Source organism: Odontesthes bonariensis, chromosome 16 (assembly GCF_027942865.1).
Source record: "Odontesthes bonariensis isolate fOdoBon6 chromosome 16, fOdoBon6.hap1, whole genome shotgun sequence".
Classification (NCBI taxonomy): Eukaryota; Metazoa; Chordata; class Actinopteri; order Atheriniformes; family Atherinopsidae; genus Odontesthes; species Odontesthes bonariensis.
In genome coordinates, this window is record NC_134521.1 from 12,715,653 (window position 1) to 12,734,821 (window position 19,169).

The following is a 19,169-nucleotide window of genomic DNA, read 5'->3' on the forward strand; positions in this document are numbered from 1 at the left end:
TTCAGTCCCTAGCACCGGTGGCTGATGAGGCATTGTGGTGACGTCAAATGCTAGGGCTTTTCAGCGAGCTACAGTTAACCTGTGGAGTTGCAGCTTTGCGTCTCAGGTTACAGATCTCAAACTGGCAGCCTTTTATAAAATAATTAATGTAATATGCCACAGAAATGGAAGATAATGAGGCCAATCATTTTTTTCTTCTCACAAAGTCAGGCCAGAGAGGCAAATCTATGTCAGATTGTTGGCGTATGATGACACCTTAAGCCACCCAAGCCTTTGAGACTTTATGAGCTTCTGTATCTGAGGGCAAAGACTTGTTCATTCTTTTGAAAGTACGACAAGCACACATAAGAAAAAAAGAAAAGAAAAACGCCACAAGAACTAAATAATAAGATATAGCTAGAAAATTTGACTTTGCTGCACATAAGGTTTGGGCATTCTGTCCACATTGTTTATGTAAGGCCTGTAAAATCCACCAATTAAACTTAAAGACAAACCCAAATTGAAGAAGAAAAACATGCTGTCATCCGTACACATGGCATCATGGAGACACAACCAGTTTTTGGTTGTTTGGAACGCCGCTTGCTCAGTGTGACATCGACTCCTCAGTGCCAATTCCACACTGGGAGCTGCACTTGCTAGTTTTGCTGCCAATCCAGGTAAAGAGATTACAGAAGCACACAATGCAGTCTTCTGTTCGTCTGCCAAGAAGAAAACCAGCCCTTTAAGCCACAGAAAAAAAAAAAAAAAAAAGAACTATACACAAATTCACACCGCCTTGGCCCTTTCCTCACACAAAACCAAGAATCCCCTTCTTCTCCAGGAACATGGCTTCTAATATGTGCCTCGCTCACTGGCTCTATCATACAAAGCAGCCTTGTGACTACAACAATCCAGCCTGCATTTCTTTATTCTGGTCCCCAACACTGTTGCGCATTACTATTACTTGCATCATTCAAATAAAGAAGGAATTTGGCTCACAATCAGTCACAGAGTCGTTGTAATACTACACTAACGACTGCTGTCTGGTTACAAACTTTTGTAGAGAAATATGAAAGAAAGTTACACTCGGATTTCATCAGCTTACTTAATGCTGTAATTAAAAAAGGTGAGCTGGAACATGTATGTGTGTGTGCGTCACCCAAAGCAGTTATAGGTGCCACTTGAAATAAGTAGCTAAAATCTTTCATACTTGATGAAAACCGCAGGGCTAACGCAGGCTTTTAGGAAAGAAGGAATCAAACTCACTGTGACATGCACTTTTGACCCAATTAATCAGCTATTTATAGCTGAAGAAGCATCATTTAACATTGGGATTTTTTTGTGTGTGTTAGGCATGACGCTGAGAAGCTGCTTGTGAATAATCAAAACAATCAAATCTAATCAGACCAAGTGTATGTGTATGCTATATATCTTCCTTTTGAAAAGTCCCGTGAGGATTATTTGTGTTTGTTGCTTCAAAATGTGCAGATGAAGAGAGGTAATGTGGTGGAGAGGAGGGCTTAATCACTGTGTGTCAGAGCAGCACGTAGAATACATGTATGAGTAGCAAGATGAAGAATTCATCCATTATCTACTGGACCTTTTCTTTCAGGAGTCAAACCCGAATGCTTTGGCTGATGATGACGGTTGCTGCTCTTTCATCACAGCCTCAATCCCTGCCTTTAGGACAAGCCATTTTTCTCACCTGTGAAACACTCTTTTTGTCACCACCAATTGTGTTTGACAGTAAAATCACATTTTAGATCATAGATCATATGTCAGTCTGCTGGACAAGAGGTGGTAAAGGATGACAGAACGATTCTGACTTTTGGCTATTCCAAAAGCTTTCATTTCCCACCTGCACAGCTCGTCCTGTCATCCAGAAGTCATGCTGAGGGTGCTGGGAGTGATGACTGGTATGTGTAATCTCTGACATGTGCTTACGACCTTGCTCAAGCCTGGGTTCTGGAACATGCTGAAATCCAGACCTCCCACACCACTGAATACATCCACCCCAGTAAGAAAAAGTTAAACATACATTAAGATATAAGATATAGAAATAAACACTTTCCTGATATTTTTTTTTCTGTCACAAGACAAATATCAGGGGAAGAAGGGAAGGTTGAAGGGAAGGTTGAAGGGAGGAAGAGTTGTGGGGACACTGCAGTGGAACACGGAACAATAGGCGCCCTCTGGCATCAACCTCTGGACAGCCCAAGCCGCTCACCAAAGACACTGAGCTCACCCACAATGAACTGCTGCAGTGGGAAGGAAGGCTTTAGAGAGTTCAATTTCCAACACAATTGGCCGTATTCTCCTCCTTTAAATGCCAAGGAGATGGTGTGCAGCGTGTGCCTTTGTGAAGAGCTTTGCTTACAGCGAGTGTCCTCTAACAGGAGAGACGGACAGAAAAAGACAAGAGAAACAGAGATGGTGAAGACAGGTAGGATGGGAAGATGGTGTAGAGACGGAAATAGTGTGACTGTAGAAGAAAAGGAAGACCTGAATGACTGGGAGAGATAGAGAGGGGAAAAAATATCGGGAAAAACGAGAAGGGTAGAGAATGTCTCCTCCGGTTGTCGCTTCGCCAGGCTCGCAGGGACTGTCTGAAGGACAATGCTGCTACTAGTGGAGTGTGACGTTTGTCCTCTATCCAATTCGCCACAGCCCCAAAGAAAACACACTCATAATCAAGTGTTGATCATGCATCTCATACACAATAAACCCCTCAAAACAAATAGAAAGCATGGTAGTAATATACCAAAAGAGACTCGTGTAAAAACGAGCCCTAGGAGAAAAGTAAAAAGGCACAGAGGAAACATTCAAATGAGGATATGTGAAGTCATTGTGTGCCACAGCAACAAGACATCAGCTCTGAAAGGTGTCATTATATTTTAGATTTAATCAGTGAAAATGTACAAGCAAATATCCTACAGGCTGCTGGAACATTAGCGTTGTTTTACTTGTTTTGTCTCAGCAAAAAAAAAAACACCCTTCATCCTGACCCCTTTATTTAGACATTTCAGGTACTGCAGCTAATGCAACTGCAGACGTAAGCGATGCCGCACACTTAGAAAGAGTTGCAGGTGGGACAGCATTCCAGGTGTACTCCATGACAACAGATTGTGAAATTAGAAGTTAAAAATATGCTCTCCCCCATGCTACTTTTAAAGTACAAAATGCTAAAAGAGAACTATTGTTTTAGATGCTTGCAATCATGAAATAGCCACTGCAATCCTAGAAAGACTGTATACTGTAAGATTTGAGGTGTTGAAAAGAAATGTGTTATTTCTAGCGAGTACAGTGCTGCAAAAAATCCCAGAAATTATTTTTTCATGACTCAATCTGAGAGATAAAATGAAAACAGGTGGGAAATTGATTTGGACTGCGAGCTGCCAGATGCCCATCACTGGATCTGGAGTAGACCAAGGAACGACTTTCACTGATATTCAATGTCGTTTCCTTTGTGGTCACAGGGCAACTAAGCCATTAATATTACACAATTGAACCAATGGCTGTAATGAATTATTGAGACACTCTTATTGGTTTTTAATATTATATGCAATTTACTCGGAAGACCTGTTGTGCTTTGAAGATGAAAGCATCAAATATCTCATGTTTCACATTCCAACTGGAACAAAATATCAAAATGCTGGGTGGTCCAAACGCACCTGCCTTCTCCCTCCATGTCACACTCAATATAAATATGTCCGCAGTCATCAGAAAATTGCCAAAGAGGCCGTTTCTCCTTCATTGTCTTCATTTTGAAGGGCATTTTGCTGCCCGAAGACAAATGCCTCACACACTCTCCAAGCATGGCGCCCAGTTCCTTTCTGAGGGCTGGCAGTACAGCAGACAGGAGAGTGAAGAGTGAGAAATAAGAGAGACTCAGAGAAAAGCCTTCGTCTCACAGCAGACCTCACACTGGGTTCTGTCACTACAGATCAAAATCCCCTCAAAGCCATAGATCACTTCCACTATAGTTCACATGTTTCACACTTAGGAAACTGTTTACCAGAGTTTATTTGCACAGCGCGCGCGCACACACACACACACACACACACACACACACACACACACAGAGTACAAACACGTCAACTAATGGAGATACAGTAGAAGAAGAAAGATGAAGGTCCCTCACAAACTGATCCCGCTTTCGATCTGAAGCCGAGCTATACTTCAACTTTTATACAGCTGGAAAAGTATCGTCTCTCACTGCAAACAAATATATACATTTATATGGCAAACAGGGCTGAGAACAGAGAGATGTTGCCATGGCAGCTCTGCCTACAAGTGAGCTGACTGCTGTGACAACCAGAGTTCCTTTTTCCTGTTGAATACCTGTCAGTGCCTGTCGACTGCTCACGCACAGTCGCGTAAACAGCCAAGGACAGTTTGTCTCCGAAAAGTTACTTTAACATAGCAACGGTATGAAAAAAACATTAAAGAAAAGATCACACAGTAAACAGGGCCCTGAATGAGTGACCACACCATGTATATATTTGTTTGCTGCTGGTTAAAGCTTAGCGAAAAGCATGCTGCTAGACAAAAATAAACCGACACCGCATTGTGGCACAGGGAGGAAAACCTGTCTTTGGAAAGTCCTCTGCTTGAGAGAGAAATGTCCTCTCATCTCAGATAAGGAGTTGATGAGATAGAGCGATAAAGTCAGTGCTTCTTCTGGGTCTTATCTCATGCTGTTATCTGACTGCACAGCACCCACCATCTCGCAATCTTTACACCCTTTAAGCACCTCTCTGAAACACTCACACCGGCATCATCACAGACAAACACACACACCGGCTAACGCTCAAACATTCTAAACACCGTACCAGCTTATTGATTACTTTGACACGCTCCCATTGTTGAACAGATGGTACACCTAATATCATGTGAAATGGAACTGTTCTGTGTTATCTCATGGGGAAAGGACATAAAATGACTATTTTCTCACCTTTCTGAAAAGACTGAAGAAAAAAAAAATGGGGGTGAACGAGAACAGAAGGTTTGCACTTACCTCTATGTCTGTTAGTAGTCTTATCAAACATAAGCATGGCATCGTCAACCTGGAAGACATAAAATTAGCACTGACATTAGCTTAATCTTCTCTGCAAATACTTCCCATCACCTCCCCCGACAGAATCACATCTAATCTACTCACTGTAATTATGCTTAGGATCTATATTCCTACTGCTTTACACCTATTTCTTTCTAACCACCTCTCATCCACATAATCAGTCTGTGATCACAGGATTATAGTCAGGTTGCCATTCCCCTTCCCATTCGCACGTTGTAATTTTTGTCTTCGCTGAAAACCATGCAGTCCCTGCGATGTTACTCATCGTCTGGATTAGTTTTAGTGAAGAGTGGCAACGGGAGAGAAAATGAACAATAATGACCGGCAGTAAAAATGGGAAGCAGTGTTGACATTATGCTTATTTTGATGAACACCAACGTCCAGTCTTGTGGAGACTGACAGATAGACACATTACACCAAGCGGGCACGAGACAAATGGGATCCTTCCTCATCTCACAGGCGCAGCAACAGCAGCATCCACCATAATATCATCCTTCATCATGTCCAATAAAGCCACACACAGACAGACAGCATTTTTCCCTCAGACATCCCCAACAAACTCATCTTTCTATAACTCTGATGAAATGCTTAAAAAACAGACTGAGACATGGTCATTTAGCCTGTGATTTTGTCTTAGGAGAAAAAAAAAAAGATATATATATATAAATAAAAAAGCTCAGAAGTAGAGAGCATCAGCAGACAGAAACAAAGAGGGAACACTCTGCTCCATTCACCCCCTGGTTAGAGTCTGTAGGTAAGTGTAAAAGTGCACTGAGGAGGCTTGATGCTGTGCAGGGGGAGAAAGCATGCATCTGTGTTTTTCATGCAAGGGTTACAAAGCTTGGGAAGAGAGATGGGAAGAGACGAGAATAGGGGTCTTACTCAAGCCGAACTGTCTGATTGGATAAAGAGAAGTGCCTGGCAGCCAGGCAGACTAGCGCTCTCTTGCTGCACATTTGGCACACAAGACGCTGGCACAGCTTGTGGGGCCCGGTTACTCGCTGCATGGCTCACAGGCCACATGTGGCTCCCAGGCACTTTATTTGCACCTCCCCAAAATATTTCAAATTGCCAAAAATAGAGGGCAACACATAAGGTCTTGAAGTAACCCATTTACACGGTACACCTAAAAATAGGCAGTACCCTGATTATGTTGATATGGAGAATAGAGATTGCATGAAGCAACTTTCCCGGCAAAAAGTCAGATTCCTTACCTTCTGACTTTAGCAGCTGTGGGTGGTGGGTTGTGTGTGTCGTTCACCAAAATGCAAATTTAAGTTGTAATTTGTCTACATACATAATGTTTTAATAGGCTGCTGTAGCATTAAATGAAACGGTGTGAAACAATGAAGTGTTCTTGTTTCTAACTTCTAATATAATTATTATGTAGAGTAGAAATTACATTGTTATGAAATTGCTTCACTTATTAATCGGCTTCATTTCTGTACAAGTTTGGCAGTGTTTTCTCTCACTGTTGTGCAAGGAGTTACTTAATTTTCTTGTTATTAACTTTGTGTGAGATTGGGTGAAGTAAATGGTGCTACATACTAAACTAAAGCCCATTATAAAGAGGCACTGTTGCTGTCTGTATTTTTCTACATCTATTCATTCAAAAAAACAAACAAAAATAAACACATATTTAGCTAAATCACTGATTTGAAACCTACAGGAGAATGCTGGGGCATCCTTTACTGAGCTACAGGAGTGTTGAAAGCAAGCAGCACAGCACCAGCCGTGACGAAGCGAAACAATGGATGTAAAATAAATCAAGCAGACCATCTTATAACAAAAGAAGCACGAGATATGTGCTGCAGTGAGGTACAGTAATTGTTGTGTGAATGAGGCACAAACCTGTTTTAATTGGAAGGGATTCTATCCTCAGTTTCTACACTAAATCATCAAGGACAAAATCCCTTAATTGCAGGTTGAAAGTAAGAGAGTGTATGTGAGGAGTTAAAAGTCTGAAAACAATACCAATCCGTAGTGTGGGGTTCATTTTCATAAGAGCAGCAACAGTGGTGCTGAAGCTGGGAGTCTTGTACGATTACTGACAAAGTTAGTCTCCATGAACGCTTTCCCTTTGCTGACAAAGCAGAGGAACACAAAAATATGGCAGAAATAATGAAGTTTGCAGAGTCTCTGAAAAATGTGCTTTCTGATGACTGTGCAGTAGGAAATCATTACACTGGTGTAGAAACAGAGAAACTGCCAAGCAATATCACCTGCAGCAACAATGTTATAAACAAGCATTTAGAATGTCATCCAATCTAACCTCTGTCTAATGCCAGGCAATCAAAGGAAAATGACATTAAAGTGAGAGGAAGTGGGATAACTGGAATCTGTAGAGCCGAGGGTTGGGATTTCATTGGCTGAGTTTGAGGAACACGGCGAAATATCGGGATTGTTTTTCTTCAGTACAATACCTCCATTGTTACGCTGGGCACCAGTTAATCACGCTGTGGTGAAATTAAAGGTGAGAGAAGTTTGATTTGGGCCAGTTTTGCTCATAAAACCCAGAAAGCATTCACGCCTCAACGTCTGACAGCACGAAAGCTGCGCTGCAGAGTTAAGATGGAATGGCATGTTTACCAACTATGGTAAACGTTTAATTTGACAAGTGTGGCTGACAGCCTGTGATCATTTACATGGGAGACAGAAATTTATTGCATTTGACTTCTGTCACCTAATACCAGAAATACTGGAAAAAGCCAAGCACCTTCATGCATCAGTAGACGCTCAGACAAAACGGCTAACAGAGCATTTTCAGTTTTCTTTAAGACTTGAAGAAATGCATCTGTTTAACAATGACTGATGCCCTATAAAGTTTCACGTTTTTAACAGCAATGACCTAAACAGAAAGGGCCTTGAACTAAACTGGTACACGATTTTGACAAATATATTCATATTGTCAAAAACAATGAGCTCATAACTAAATTTGTACATAAATTCTACGCCCAGGTTTTCAGAAACTAATCCAAATTGTAGTAAAAGTATTCTAGGAATACCCTTCTGCATCCATTTTCAAAAAAAATCTAATGCGACTTATCCAGCTAGTACCAACTGCTAATAAGCTTAACTTACTTTTATTCAGTGATGACTTCATTCTGACTGTTGAGCTGGCTCAACAAGCCCTAAAGCGCTTAGGAAGTACTGTAGATACCAGTTCATTAAGAGCTCATACACACACATAGCCTTACGTTGTTGTTTTTTCTTTAGTCAAGGTTTGCGATGAGAAATACGTCACGTGAAATATTCTTTAAAGAAGAAAAAATCTTCTAAATGATGTGTAAAACATGTGGATGACTCTGTAATGAACAGTACCTGGAGGAAAAACACCTCAGCATCATTGCTGCACTGCACTTTGACTTGTACACCATGACATATGAGATTTGTTTCACTTGTTTGATGCTCCTATCAAAGTTAACAAATGAGTCTCTATGAAATCCGACCGGTTTGAATAATGACAGTAGCCCGCAGTATCATCAGCCATCACGAGCCCTTCATCCAACGTGACATTCAAATATCTGCACTGTAATATTGATAGTGCTGCGACTGTAAAGCCATTTACAGCCTGAGAGCAGCAGGACTGTTACTTTGTAAAATAACCTGAGCTCCATGAAAGGAGGTGTGTTATAGAAACGTGTGAACCGTGTTGTTTTGACATTATTAGAGAAGGACCATCCTGTCAGCGAGACCTGTCCAACAAAGAACACAGACTCACACTGATGGGCACTTTAACAAAGAATGTGCACATCATGTGAGGGTCACACTCCAGCAGGTCATACAATACAGTCCCCCCCCGCCCACCCTCTCTCGCTCTCTCTCAGTCTGTCTGTCTGTCCGTCTCTCTCCCTCCCTCTCTATGCCACTTGCAGAGTCTATAGAACTATCTCCTGTGCTTCAGGGCTTTTCAATGTAGTTATTCAAGCAGAACACAACTGTGTGCCTCCATCTGATAGAAGGTTAAGGACCTCTTCACTGCTCACAAAAAAGCCCGCCACACAGAGGTGAGGCTAGGCTCACCTCAGGGAAGAAATCTTTCTCTGTCCTCCTCCTCCTTCTCTTTCACTCTTCCTTTTCTCCTGGTGCAGTGAAAAGAAAGGTTCAAAGGATAATGGCTGTCTTATCACTATGTAAAAGGGGAATGGGAACTCCAGCGAAGTGCCTGGCCTTTTGTGGCAATGAAGAAAAGAGCAAAAGTCTATTTCACTGTGGTATATGCACTGAAACAGTCCATGACCACTAAAAAGAAGGCAGCTGGAAGACAGTCAGCGGGCAAAAGGCCGGGCAGTTCTTTAACTAAGCCTGAGGCAAACGCATCTGAACCACCTAACCCCCTTTGAAAAAAGAGCTGTCAGGGGTATATTAGGTGTGTGAAATGTTGGCTTCTTCGCAGTATAACTTTTATGTGAGGTAAATTCCATTCTGTAACCCAAACTATGGCTCAGAAAGTGTAACTATACGACTACTTTACATCCTCTTTTTAATTTGTTATCATCCAGCAATTCTGCTTTGGCTGTAAAGACATCAAGTCGGGCTTAAATATCTTACATCTTCCAGTATGTGTTAAGTTTTACTCATTCAGTGCCTGGTCGGGCAAACATTTGTTTAATCCCATGTTGGGTCAGTCCCCTTCCTTAAAGGCCTGGGAGCAACCCGAAACATGGCTAAAATAAAAAACTCTTAAAGGTATCTCTAACCAGTCGGTCTCACCATGTTTGCCCATCCTAATGAGACACCACCCTCCTCAGGTGATGCCACACTCCTTCTGCAGTGCCAGTGGCTCGGCTACATGAACCGTTTTCCCTACCGTGTCAATTTTATTGGGTCTTTAGTGGTGATTGTGATGATAGTGGCAGTTAGGAGAAGCAGGGCAGGAAAGACAATGATGTTATTGTATTTCTGAATTTTTACTTTTGAATTCTGCATTGTAATATTTGTCTATTTATTTGTTTTGAAGGGGTATTCGACACTTCTACCCCTCACACTCTTCATTAGCCTGCCACCATCTATTTATCTTTGACTGACAATGTAGAGCAAAGGTGTGCAAACACACACTTATGTTACTCGGACATAAACATTTACATATACTGAATGAATATAACCTGATGCAACTAACCAACTTTGTCTCTTGATACACCCTTAATATTACATCTGTCCTTTAAAACCTACTCCTATACTGTTTTGTATCGTGTATTACCTGCAATGTCTTATGTCTGCAGTAGAAAAAAAAAAGCAGCAACTTCCCCCCATGTGATGCTGTCCCAGCTGGCATGTTTAATGTCTTATACAGGTTGGCTGGTTTGATAGATTAGCAATGATATTTGGCATTAAATGCATCTTTGGAAGATTTACAGACATTCTTTTTGGGTTTTTTTAAACTGTCATAAGCTAAATTATTCACATCATTCTTCATCCTTCTGTTTGAACACATTCAGGGAAAAAGAAATAATAAAATGTATCCGGATCGTGTCATACGACATGAAACTTGACCCGACCCGGGCAAAGCCGCCTTATCTGTTTCGATCCATTTGTTCGAACAACCTCTGAAAAACCCATAACAATTTAAAAAAAAAAAAAAAAAAAAAGGTTGTTGAGTGATGAATTATGTATCAAAGGACGAACACATCAATAAAGGCTAATGTGCTCTGTTTTTAGACAGGAAAACAGCAGAGGTGCCAGGTGACAGGGAGAGATTTAAGGTCTCTGGAAATGAATTATGACAGCGATTTAGATAGGTGTCACATGCACATTTACATTCGGCTCACAGCTGAAGGCTAACAGAGGAGCTCTCCTGCAATTTGGGGGGAGACACTGATATAGATCATATCTGATGCCAAAGGAACAAAGGCCGAGCCACAGATATTGACCTTTGGTAGCTGTGCCATCCCTTTTGTAAAGGCTCTTTTTGTGTTGGCACCTGGTGCAGCTTTCTGCTGCTCACACTGGGTACGCAGCGGTCTCTTTCTTGCCTTTATTACACTCTTTGAATATCCTTCTTTGTGTAAGTTTAAAGAACTGCTCTGAACTGTGAAACAGCCGTGTGTGATGCTGTCAGGAAAATTTGGAATTAGTTTTAATGTCAAGTGTCACAGAGAATTGTACTGACAACACAAACTCAGAGGCACAGTCTGCACTAACTGCATCTGAGTTAATCAGGTGATGCTCAAACTTATTTGTGGCCAATTCAACTTCTAGCTTCATGGTTTTTAGAGACAATAAATACAGGTTATTTGAACCACTTTGGACCTCTACAGTAAAATCACAAATAGAAAGGAAAGACCATTGTTTAACTGGAGGACCCTTGTTTGAGGCCCCTTGTTGGAAAGATCCATTTTTTCTCAAGTGTCTCTGAGCGAGGGAGTGAATCCTTGCCTTCTCCCAAGGTTTCAGCCTTTAGCTCAACCTGCACCACTGCCTACAGCAGAGGGGGCACAGAGAGAGGTTGCAGAATTCAGAATCACTGAGGTATCACATTATTATCACTACTGAGACATACTAGGGTTACGGTCAAGGAGAAAACTCAACTGGCACTGCCCCTTCATCAACACTTCATCAAGAGCATCTAATATTCTATTACAATGATGGCAATTAGCAGAGAAATGATAGCGACCCAGTGACAATGGACAAATTTGTGACAACCCTTTCAATTGTTCATCTGTGGCGGAAATCCATATCATTGTCTGAGAATGTTCAGCTGCAGTGTGCTGCATCCACGCTTGAGCACTTTTACAAGTGGTGCTTTAACAAGGAGCAGGGGGCAAAATTTTAGCTCTCTTTAAGCTCTTGCAATTAGAAAAAGTGGCAAAAAGGGACACTGTTCTTAAGTGTGAGCCTAGATGGGTGAGCTGTTTGGTTCAGTTCCACAGCAAGAGGCGAGGGCAGCCATGCTCACAGTGGAACATAACCCTTTTTCCCCCCAAAAAGAATATTCCTTAATATAATGGATGAGTGGCAACCGCACAGACGTGATAAAAATGCACGCCCAGTGCGTGAACTGAACACACGCCATGCACATACAGATAAAAAAGCACAGTGCTGTAGGCTGAAGACACGCTTATCTGCTGTCTCCTCTGTCTATCCCATTTCACTTTATCATTTATTAAACCCGTCTGTTTTTTATACTTTTTTTTTTAAAAGCAAAACTTTATTCCTCGAGATGCTTTTAAATAATGTTTATCTGCATACCGATTAAAAAATGCTTTTAAAGCTATTTTTCTGACAGTTGTTATTGAAGACAGACAGGAAATGAGGGGACCACAAAGATAACTCAGTAATGTCAACCACATAAGTTGAACACTATCGTAACTTATTGGAGGTATAACTCAACATCTTACCTGTCATGTATTATATTTTACACGACTACACTATGGATGAAGCTCACTGAAAGACAACACACAGGAAATTAGCTTAGCGGTATAATTAATTTGATCCTTTCTTTAAACTGCGCAGAAAGAAAAAACTGACAGACTGGAATGGATTCACATGCTTTTCAGCAGTAATTCCACAGACGTTCCTGTGTAAGTAATTATTAATGATATACACCATTGGCGGATTGTCAACATTTATTGCGGTAACTTTCCTTCATGTTGACATTAACAAAATGGCTTGAGAGAAACAGTTGAGGAAGACAATTCCTCAAATCTGTCAGGATTACATATTTATGAGGTCTCCTGCTCGGCATCCAAGGAGGTCGCTATGGAGATAGAAGCTGATGTATATTCAAACAAAGAACTTTGTGTGTCACCGGCTGCCTTGGAGCGTTGTTGAAATGGTTGGTACAGATCCTAGCATGGAGCTCTGTGTAGCTTTCAGATCAGCAAATACACAATTAAAAAGACAGTCATGCTGAGGCCACTCTCATCAATGTAATGTTACACAAAGATGTAATAAAAGCATGATGGAGTGATGCCTTCAGGATGCTGCGATATTGTCAGAGCAGACTGTATCACTGTTGTGCCACAAGAATATTTCATTAGCACAACTCAGCACAAGCCTGCTCCCTTGAAACAAACTGTTAAAAATGAGTCATTCAGACACCACTTTCTTGTAAATGAAGCATATTTCTAGCGTATACAGTTTTATGGGTACATCATGAAAATATAATATTGTCACCCACGGATTCTTGTTTACCCGCTATTTTCTCACTTTGAGTTGAGATTACATTTAAGGTAGATCGTGTCTCGCTGTGTCCTCCAAATCAACCATCTGTGTTTGAGAGCATATTGTAGCGTTTGAAAAAAAGCCAGAACACTTATTATATCATAAAAAAAAGGAGCTTTGCAAGAATATAATAACAGAACCAAATGTGTAATAATCTATGGACTGACACTGCTCAGACTTTGGTAAAGAGCAAGGTGTGTGTCCAAAGATGCTGACCGACTGCACACGTATGGAACACGTCCCCCAAACTGATCATAATCATGGCCTTACACTGAACAGGAAATCATTTATACGATCTTCCTTCCTACGTGAATGAGACTTCAGTATGTTGCAGGGTCTGACCCTGTCTTGGCATAACAGAGGCATGTCCACACAGTTTGAGCTCAGTATGCTTGAGGAAGTAGGACTTGGCCTCGTCCATCAATCCGCCTGTCTTCCTTTGCCAAGCTGCAGGGAACTACCCATTATGGAGTCATTTTATTAATAGGGCCCCTTTCCTCTCCGCCACACTCTTGCAGAGTGCCTCCTCATTCTGTCAGAATGGAGTATGCCTGCAAGCCACCTCCATGAAACTGCTGCACCAGGGCTCCCCCCCCTCCCGCTCTCCCATGTGAAAGCTCAGGCCAGGAAATATTGTGCTTTCAAGCTAAAATAGTATTTGGAGAGGTGAGCAATCCCTTAGCCCTAGAGCAAACAGTTTAACATTGAGGACTTATTTAAAATGATGTCCTTCCCCCTGGAAAGCCAATCAGATTTTTCTTGTTGTAGGCACACATACACACACACACACCCACACACACACACACACACACACACACACACACTCACACACACACACACACACACACACACACACAAACACACACACACACACACACACGCACACACACACACACACACACACACACACACACACACACACACACACACACGCACGCACACACACACACATGAACGACAGGCGTTTTACATCATGCACCCCCTATTCCGTCCTTGTTAATGTTAAAATAGCTGCGAGCAGTGTTGACTGGAGGGCAGAAAAAGGTCAGAGCACACAATAAAATGTTTGGGGAGACTGGGAGAGAACAGTGCAAATTTGACGAGGTGGTTGGGAAGAGGTTTGTTAAAATGAGTTGAATTTATGAGAATGAGTAAAACAGTGGCGTTACGGTTGAATTGTTGTCATTATGTAATTTTAATGTTGCGCAACTGAATTTATGTCCAATTATTCAAATAATCCATTTCTAACCTCACTGCTGCTACTTCTGTTAGTAATATTAAATGTGCCTTTGGAAGAAAAATATTCAGAATATAATATTAACATGAACAAATATTTATATATCAAATATTCTAAAGACTTTAAGTTCATGAGAATGTTTAAACTCTCTCAACCCAATATGACCAGGATCAAAAAAGACATTAAGATATTATCTTCGGACCTAAAGAATATTGATAAGCAAGAAGGCGAAGCCAGTCATTTACAATAGGAGCTTAAGATTTAGTCTCTCAAACGTTTTCTAGTTTCTTCAGAGACTGAGAAATAAAATCTACCAGGACAGTTTTAGGTTTTCCAGTCTCCACCGTCACGTTTTAGAGGGCCGTCTCTATATGTAGCGTTAGGTTTGATTGGGGGTAAAGAACAGCCTCAGATATATCCCAACCAAGTATGAAGAACAAAGTAGCCAAATGAAAATGTTCTTATTGATTTGATGTAGTGCTGGGCGGTATGACCAAAAATACATATCACGGTATTTTTTCACGGTTTCACGGTATATCACGGTATTTTTTTTCATGCATAATTAGGTGTTCACAGCATTTTCTACAGATTGAGAACAGAATTAAAAATTAAAATAAAAATTCCTTCGTTAATAATTGGTCACACAGAACTTCATTGTATTAATATTCACATCTTCATTGTAAACAAATTAATAACATAGCTAATTACACTGGTCGGACTGTTCAGCTGTTTCAGACTGATACCTCCGGTACAGGCTGGTCCTCATCCTCAACACGTCTCTTTTTCAATCGCGGAAAATATTTTTCAATACTCATCTGGATTGAAGCAGCAAACATTCAGTGTAAGAGTTTAAAAAACCTACTTTATTTGATTCACAGCTGCTAGTGTTTTGACCTCGACAACCCAACTACATTTTTTTTTTTTTTTTTTTAACGGCAAACTTGCGACTAGTTAACTTTATAAAGAAGGCGTAATCGCTTGTTTGCTATGGGTCGGGTCGGGCGGGACAACATTGTATTAAAAATATAAAATATTTTTATAGGACTTTTTAATGTGTGATTTTATAAGGTTGCACGTGATACCAACCTTTTGTGAATTTTGCCAGCCGTCTTCTTTCGGTTGAGCTGAAACTAGCAAGCTTCCAGGGATGATCTCGCTGATGGAGACACGCGCGGTGTGCACAGAGGGGAGGGGCTGTGTGTGTGTGTGTGTGTGTGTGTGTGTGTGTGTGTGTGTAGGCTGACAGAGAGACGGAGGGAGAGCAGGGAAAGGAAATGCAGCTTAACGAATACGAGTATTTTTTAAATAGAGTTAAAAATAGACAGTAAACATGCGTTTTTGGAAGCGCAACACTGAAAAGGGTCCCGTCTCAAACAATGTCGCGCGACGCAGCGTTCCCCCCGTTGTGTAATCAAATACACCGGTTTGGCGGTATATTAAAAATTCATATCATAACGAAATTATAAACCGGTATTCGGTGTGAACCGGTATACCGCCCAGCACTAATTTGATGTAGAATCAAGTGTTTCGTTGCTGCTTCTTGCCTTCTCATCCTCATTTGTGTGGCTAATCCATTTGTTAGAAGCCGTCCAACTTGTAACACCTGTCAGAATCAACAAGCGGAAAATAATGAACATGTCAAGGATATACCTCAGTGATTGACAGAAAAAGAGTTCAAGCAGCTCACTGACTACCTCATCTATTGATCTTACCTTTTTGTCTTGCTCAGTGAAAGTAGCACCAAACATGGCTAATAGGAACAATTAACACTTGTTGTTAGTAGTTGTACCGGGATTGTGAAAACTATGGCTTTTATTATCCTTTTTAATATTACTAAAGGATATTTGATACACTCAATATGCAATGGAAAATGTTTAGATAGCATGGCTTTTGCATTTGAAAGCCCCACCACACCAAGTAATTCAGAAGAGATGCCTTAGAATAACGCTGCATATACATGAGTGATTGGGAAACCTTTGTAATCTCAACTAACATGAAGCCTTTCATTCACAGAGCAGGGAAAACAAACATGCTTAGAATATTCAGAGTGGAAGAGCAACAAGCTACATAATGTAGCCTGAAAGAGAGCATGTCATTCTCTCTGATCATGCCTTTGCTCTTTTTCACACCTCTTAGCTCACATTAGTGAGCAAAGAGTTGGCCTTGAAATGGAGAGGTGGATTTCAGCTCTCTTTGTTGGCTGCAAATATACTAACAAATGCGAGAGGCTCCTAATAAAGCTTTGACTACCTCAGCTTGACTAAATGACACAGTAAGGTCTGATACAATAAGCCATTACTAACTGTGTTGAAAAAACATCTTGAAAATAAAAAACAGTCAGTGGCGTTCCATATTCATGGATCAGTGAACGCTCTCATTGACAGTTTGTTCCAGTGTTCACTGATCCGACCAAAAAATGTCTCTGTGGAGACAAGGTGTGTATCATGTTCCTTTGTTATCAACAGGTGAACAAGAGGGATGAAAAAAATGCTAGCTTGAATTAAATCGCATTTATTTCACTCACAATGGACACCATCCCTAATACCTGCAGTGTTTCACTTAGATTAGGCTTAAGCTTTTTTTTTTTAAAGGCCATTTCAATGATCTGACATTTCTCCCTAGAATGGGAGAGAATGAGCACAGATAAAAACTTTTTTTTCTCCTTCTCATGCAAAACACTTTCATCTGTCACTTTGTGATAGCCCGTCTCTCTTTGTCAGCACAAATACAGGAGCTCCCTATTTGAATATGGTTACACATCCCTCTATTTATTAAAGCTTGGATTAACATGACAGGAAGTTTTGTCTGGGGGCTCTTTAAGATGGCTCAGAGAGGCAATCTGGTGACAGTAATAGGATCCAGCTAATATACTTGACTGATGCTCCTTTCCTTGTGTTATAAAGCAGAACAATAGGAGTGGGGTATTGGGAGTGAATACATTGTGTCGCAAAACTGTGTGTCTTCATGTGTGTGTGTGTGTGTGTGTGTGTGTGTGCCTGCCCTGGGGGCGTGGGGTTTGGGGACGGTGCACTAATCAGCCAGAATACCATCACTTAGCAAATACAAGCGCTGAAGAAATAAAAATACTAAAGGTCACAGAGCAATTCCATCAGGACAACTACGCTACAATTAACTGAACAGACAAAGGCTCTGACATTAGTGAGAGCCATAATAATGTTTCACTCCAGAGCCTGTAAAGTCTGTACAGTTTTGTTAAAGATTGGCTTTAAAAAAAAAATAAACAGATCCCTGTTGGATAAGTTGTTCAGTTTGGGCCTCTGATGTCAATTTTTCAGGGAATGTGGATCCACTGTGTGCTGGCATTTGTTCTCTTTTGATGACATTTCAATTTTAGGTCTTTTTACAGTGTTAGTTTATATGTAAAACATCACCTTTTAAAACAAACAACCGATTATAGAAACAAAGCCCAAATTTAAAGCTGAAACCCAAAACTGATCAAATAAAAATGATAAGCAACTAATCAACCATTTAAAGGGATAGTTCGCCTCTTTTGACATGAAGCTGTATGACATCCCATACTAGCAATATTATTCATGAACATTTTCTTACCCCCCACTGTGAGCCACAATCGCTTGGCGCTATTTTCTCTACCTTCATATCACTGCCTGCTGTGTTGACCGTGCAGACCGAAGTGCAGACCGAGCAGTCCCCTGCTTCCGAGCGGTAAACACCTTAACAGGCGCGGCTGTCGGCACGTGGCAGCATGCAGTGATATAAGGGAGAGAAAATAGCGCCAAGCTATTGTGAGGTCTGACTTTTTCCTCCATAACAATTTTGTGATGCAAATGTATTACTCTTTTGAACGCATATTGTTTTGAAAAGCAAAACGCTTTATTTTTGTGGCCCCAGCCAACTTGCCGGACTAGCTTCGTCAACACCAAAATGAGGCTGGAACTCGGCTGACAGTACGCAGCAGGGGATAAGAAAATTTTCATAAATGATATTGCTAGTATGGGATGTCATACGGGTTTATGTCAAAAGAGGTGAACTATCCCTTTAAGTCAGTTTATTTTAAATGTATGCTGTCTTAGTGTTTCCTTTTGTAAATTACAGTGTTACACAGCAACACAGTTGGCTTTTTTAAGCTTGAGCAAGAAAGTATAAGTGATATTATGTAGATATAAGTATGTATTACACAATGCAAGAAAGTGTAATTTCCTGCCAGGGCAAACTGAAAGATTTAAAGGGACATTTACATGTTTTTTAGATGGGGTTATTTGAGGTACATACGGGCAGTGTGTCTTTACCTGCAGTAAACAGCGGTCAGACAGCTCTTAGTACGAGTGAATATTTTGCAATCTAAAACAATTCAAACTCCAAAAGCAGTCAGATACATCGTAGATTATTACACCGGGACACTCCAGCATCAGCTGATTGTATAGAGTGGGTCTGCATGAAGTGGGTGTTGCAGTTTGGAACCAACAGCGGGTCCTGGTTTCTACTTGGATATTTTATGGTTGTTAAAGTGTCGGGGCACAGTAAACAACTGTCTGCTGCAGAAGTGCCATGGTGCAAAACAGCCACGATGACAAAAATGACAAAAACTTTGCTCTTTTTTGTGACCCCAATCTGTGTAGCTTTTAGTTTTAGCTCGGCGCTCAGGAAACGTTCTGCTTCTCCAAACTAAGAGCACTCCGACCACTGTCAACGGCAGGTAAAACACTCACCACTTATGAGTTCTTTTCAGAAAAA

The 19,169-nt window shown here is 41.0% G+C and overlaps 1 protein-coding gene across 14 annotated transcripts in view; it reads right to left on the bottom strand.

Moving 5' to 3' along the window:
* The window catches only part of msi2b (musashi RNA-binding protein 2b), a 234,831-nt gene that overhangs the window by 92,217 nt on the left and 123,445 nt on the right, over positions 1 to 19,169 (bottom strand). For all 14 annotated transcript variants that reach the window (XM_075486264.1, XM_075486258.1, XM_075486262.1 and 11 more), the window contains exon 7: positions 4,997 to 5,045. In XM_075486264.1, coding sequence (XP_075342379.1) covers positions 4,997 to 5,045 — 49 coding nt within the window. The remainder of the gene's footprint in view (positions 1 to 4,996; positions 5,046 to 19,169) is intronic.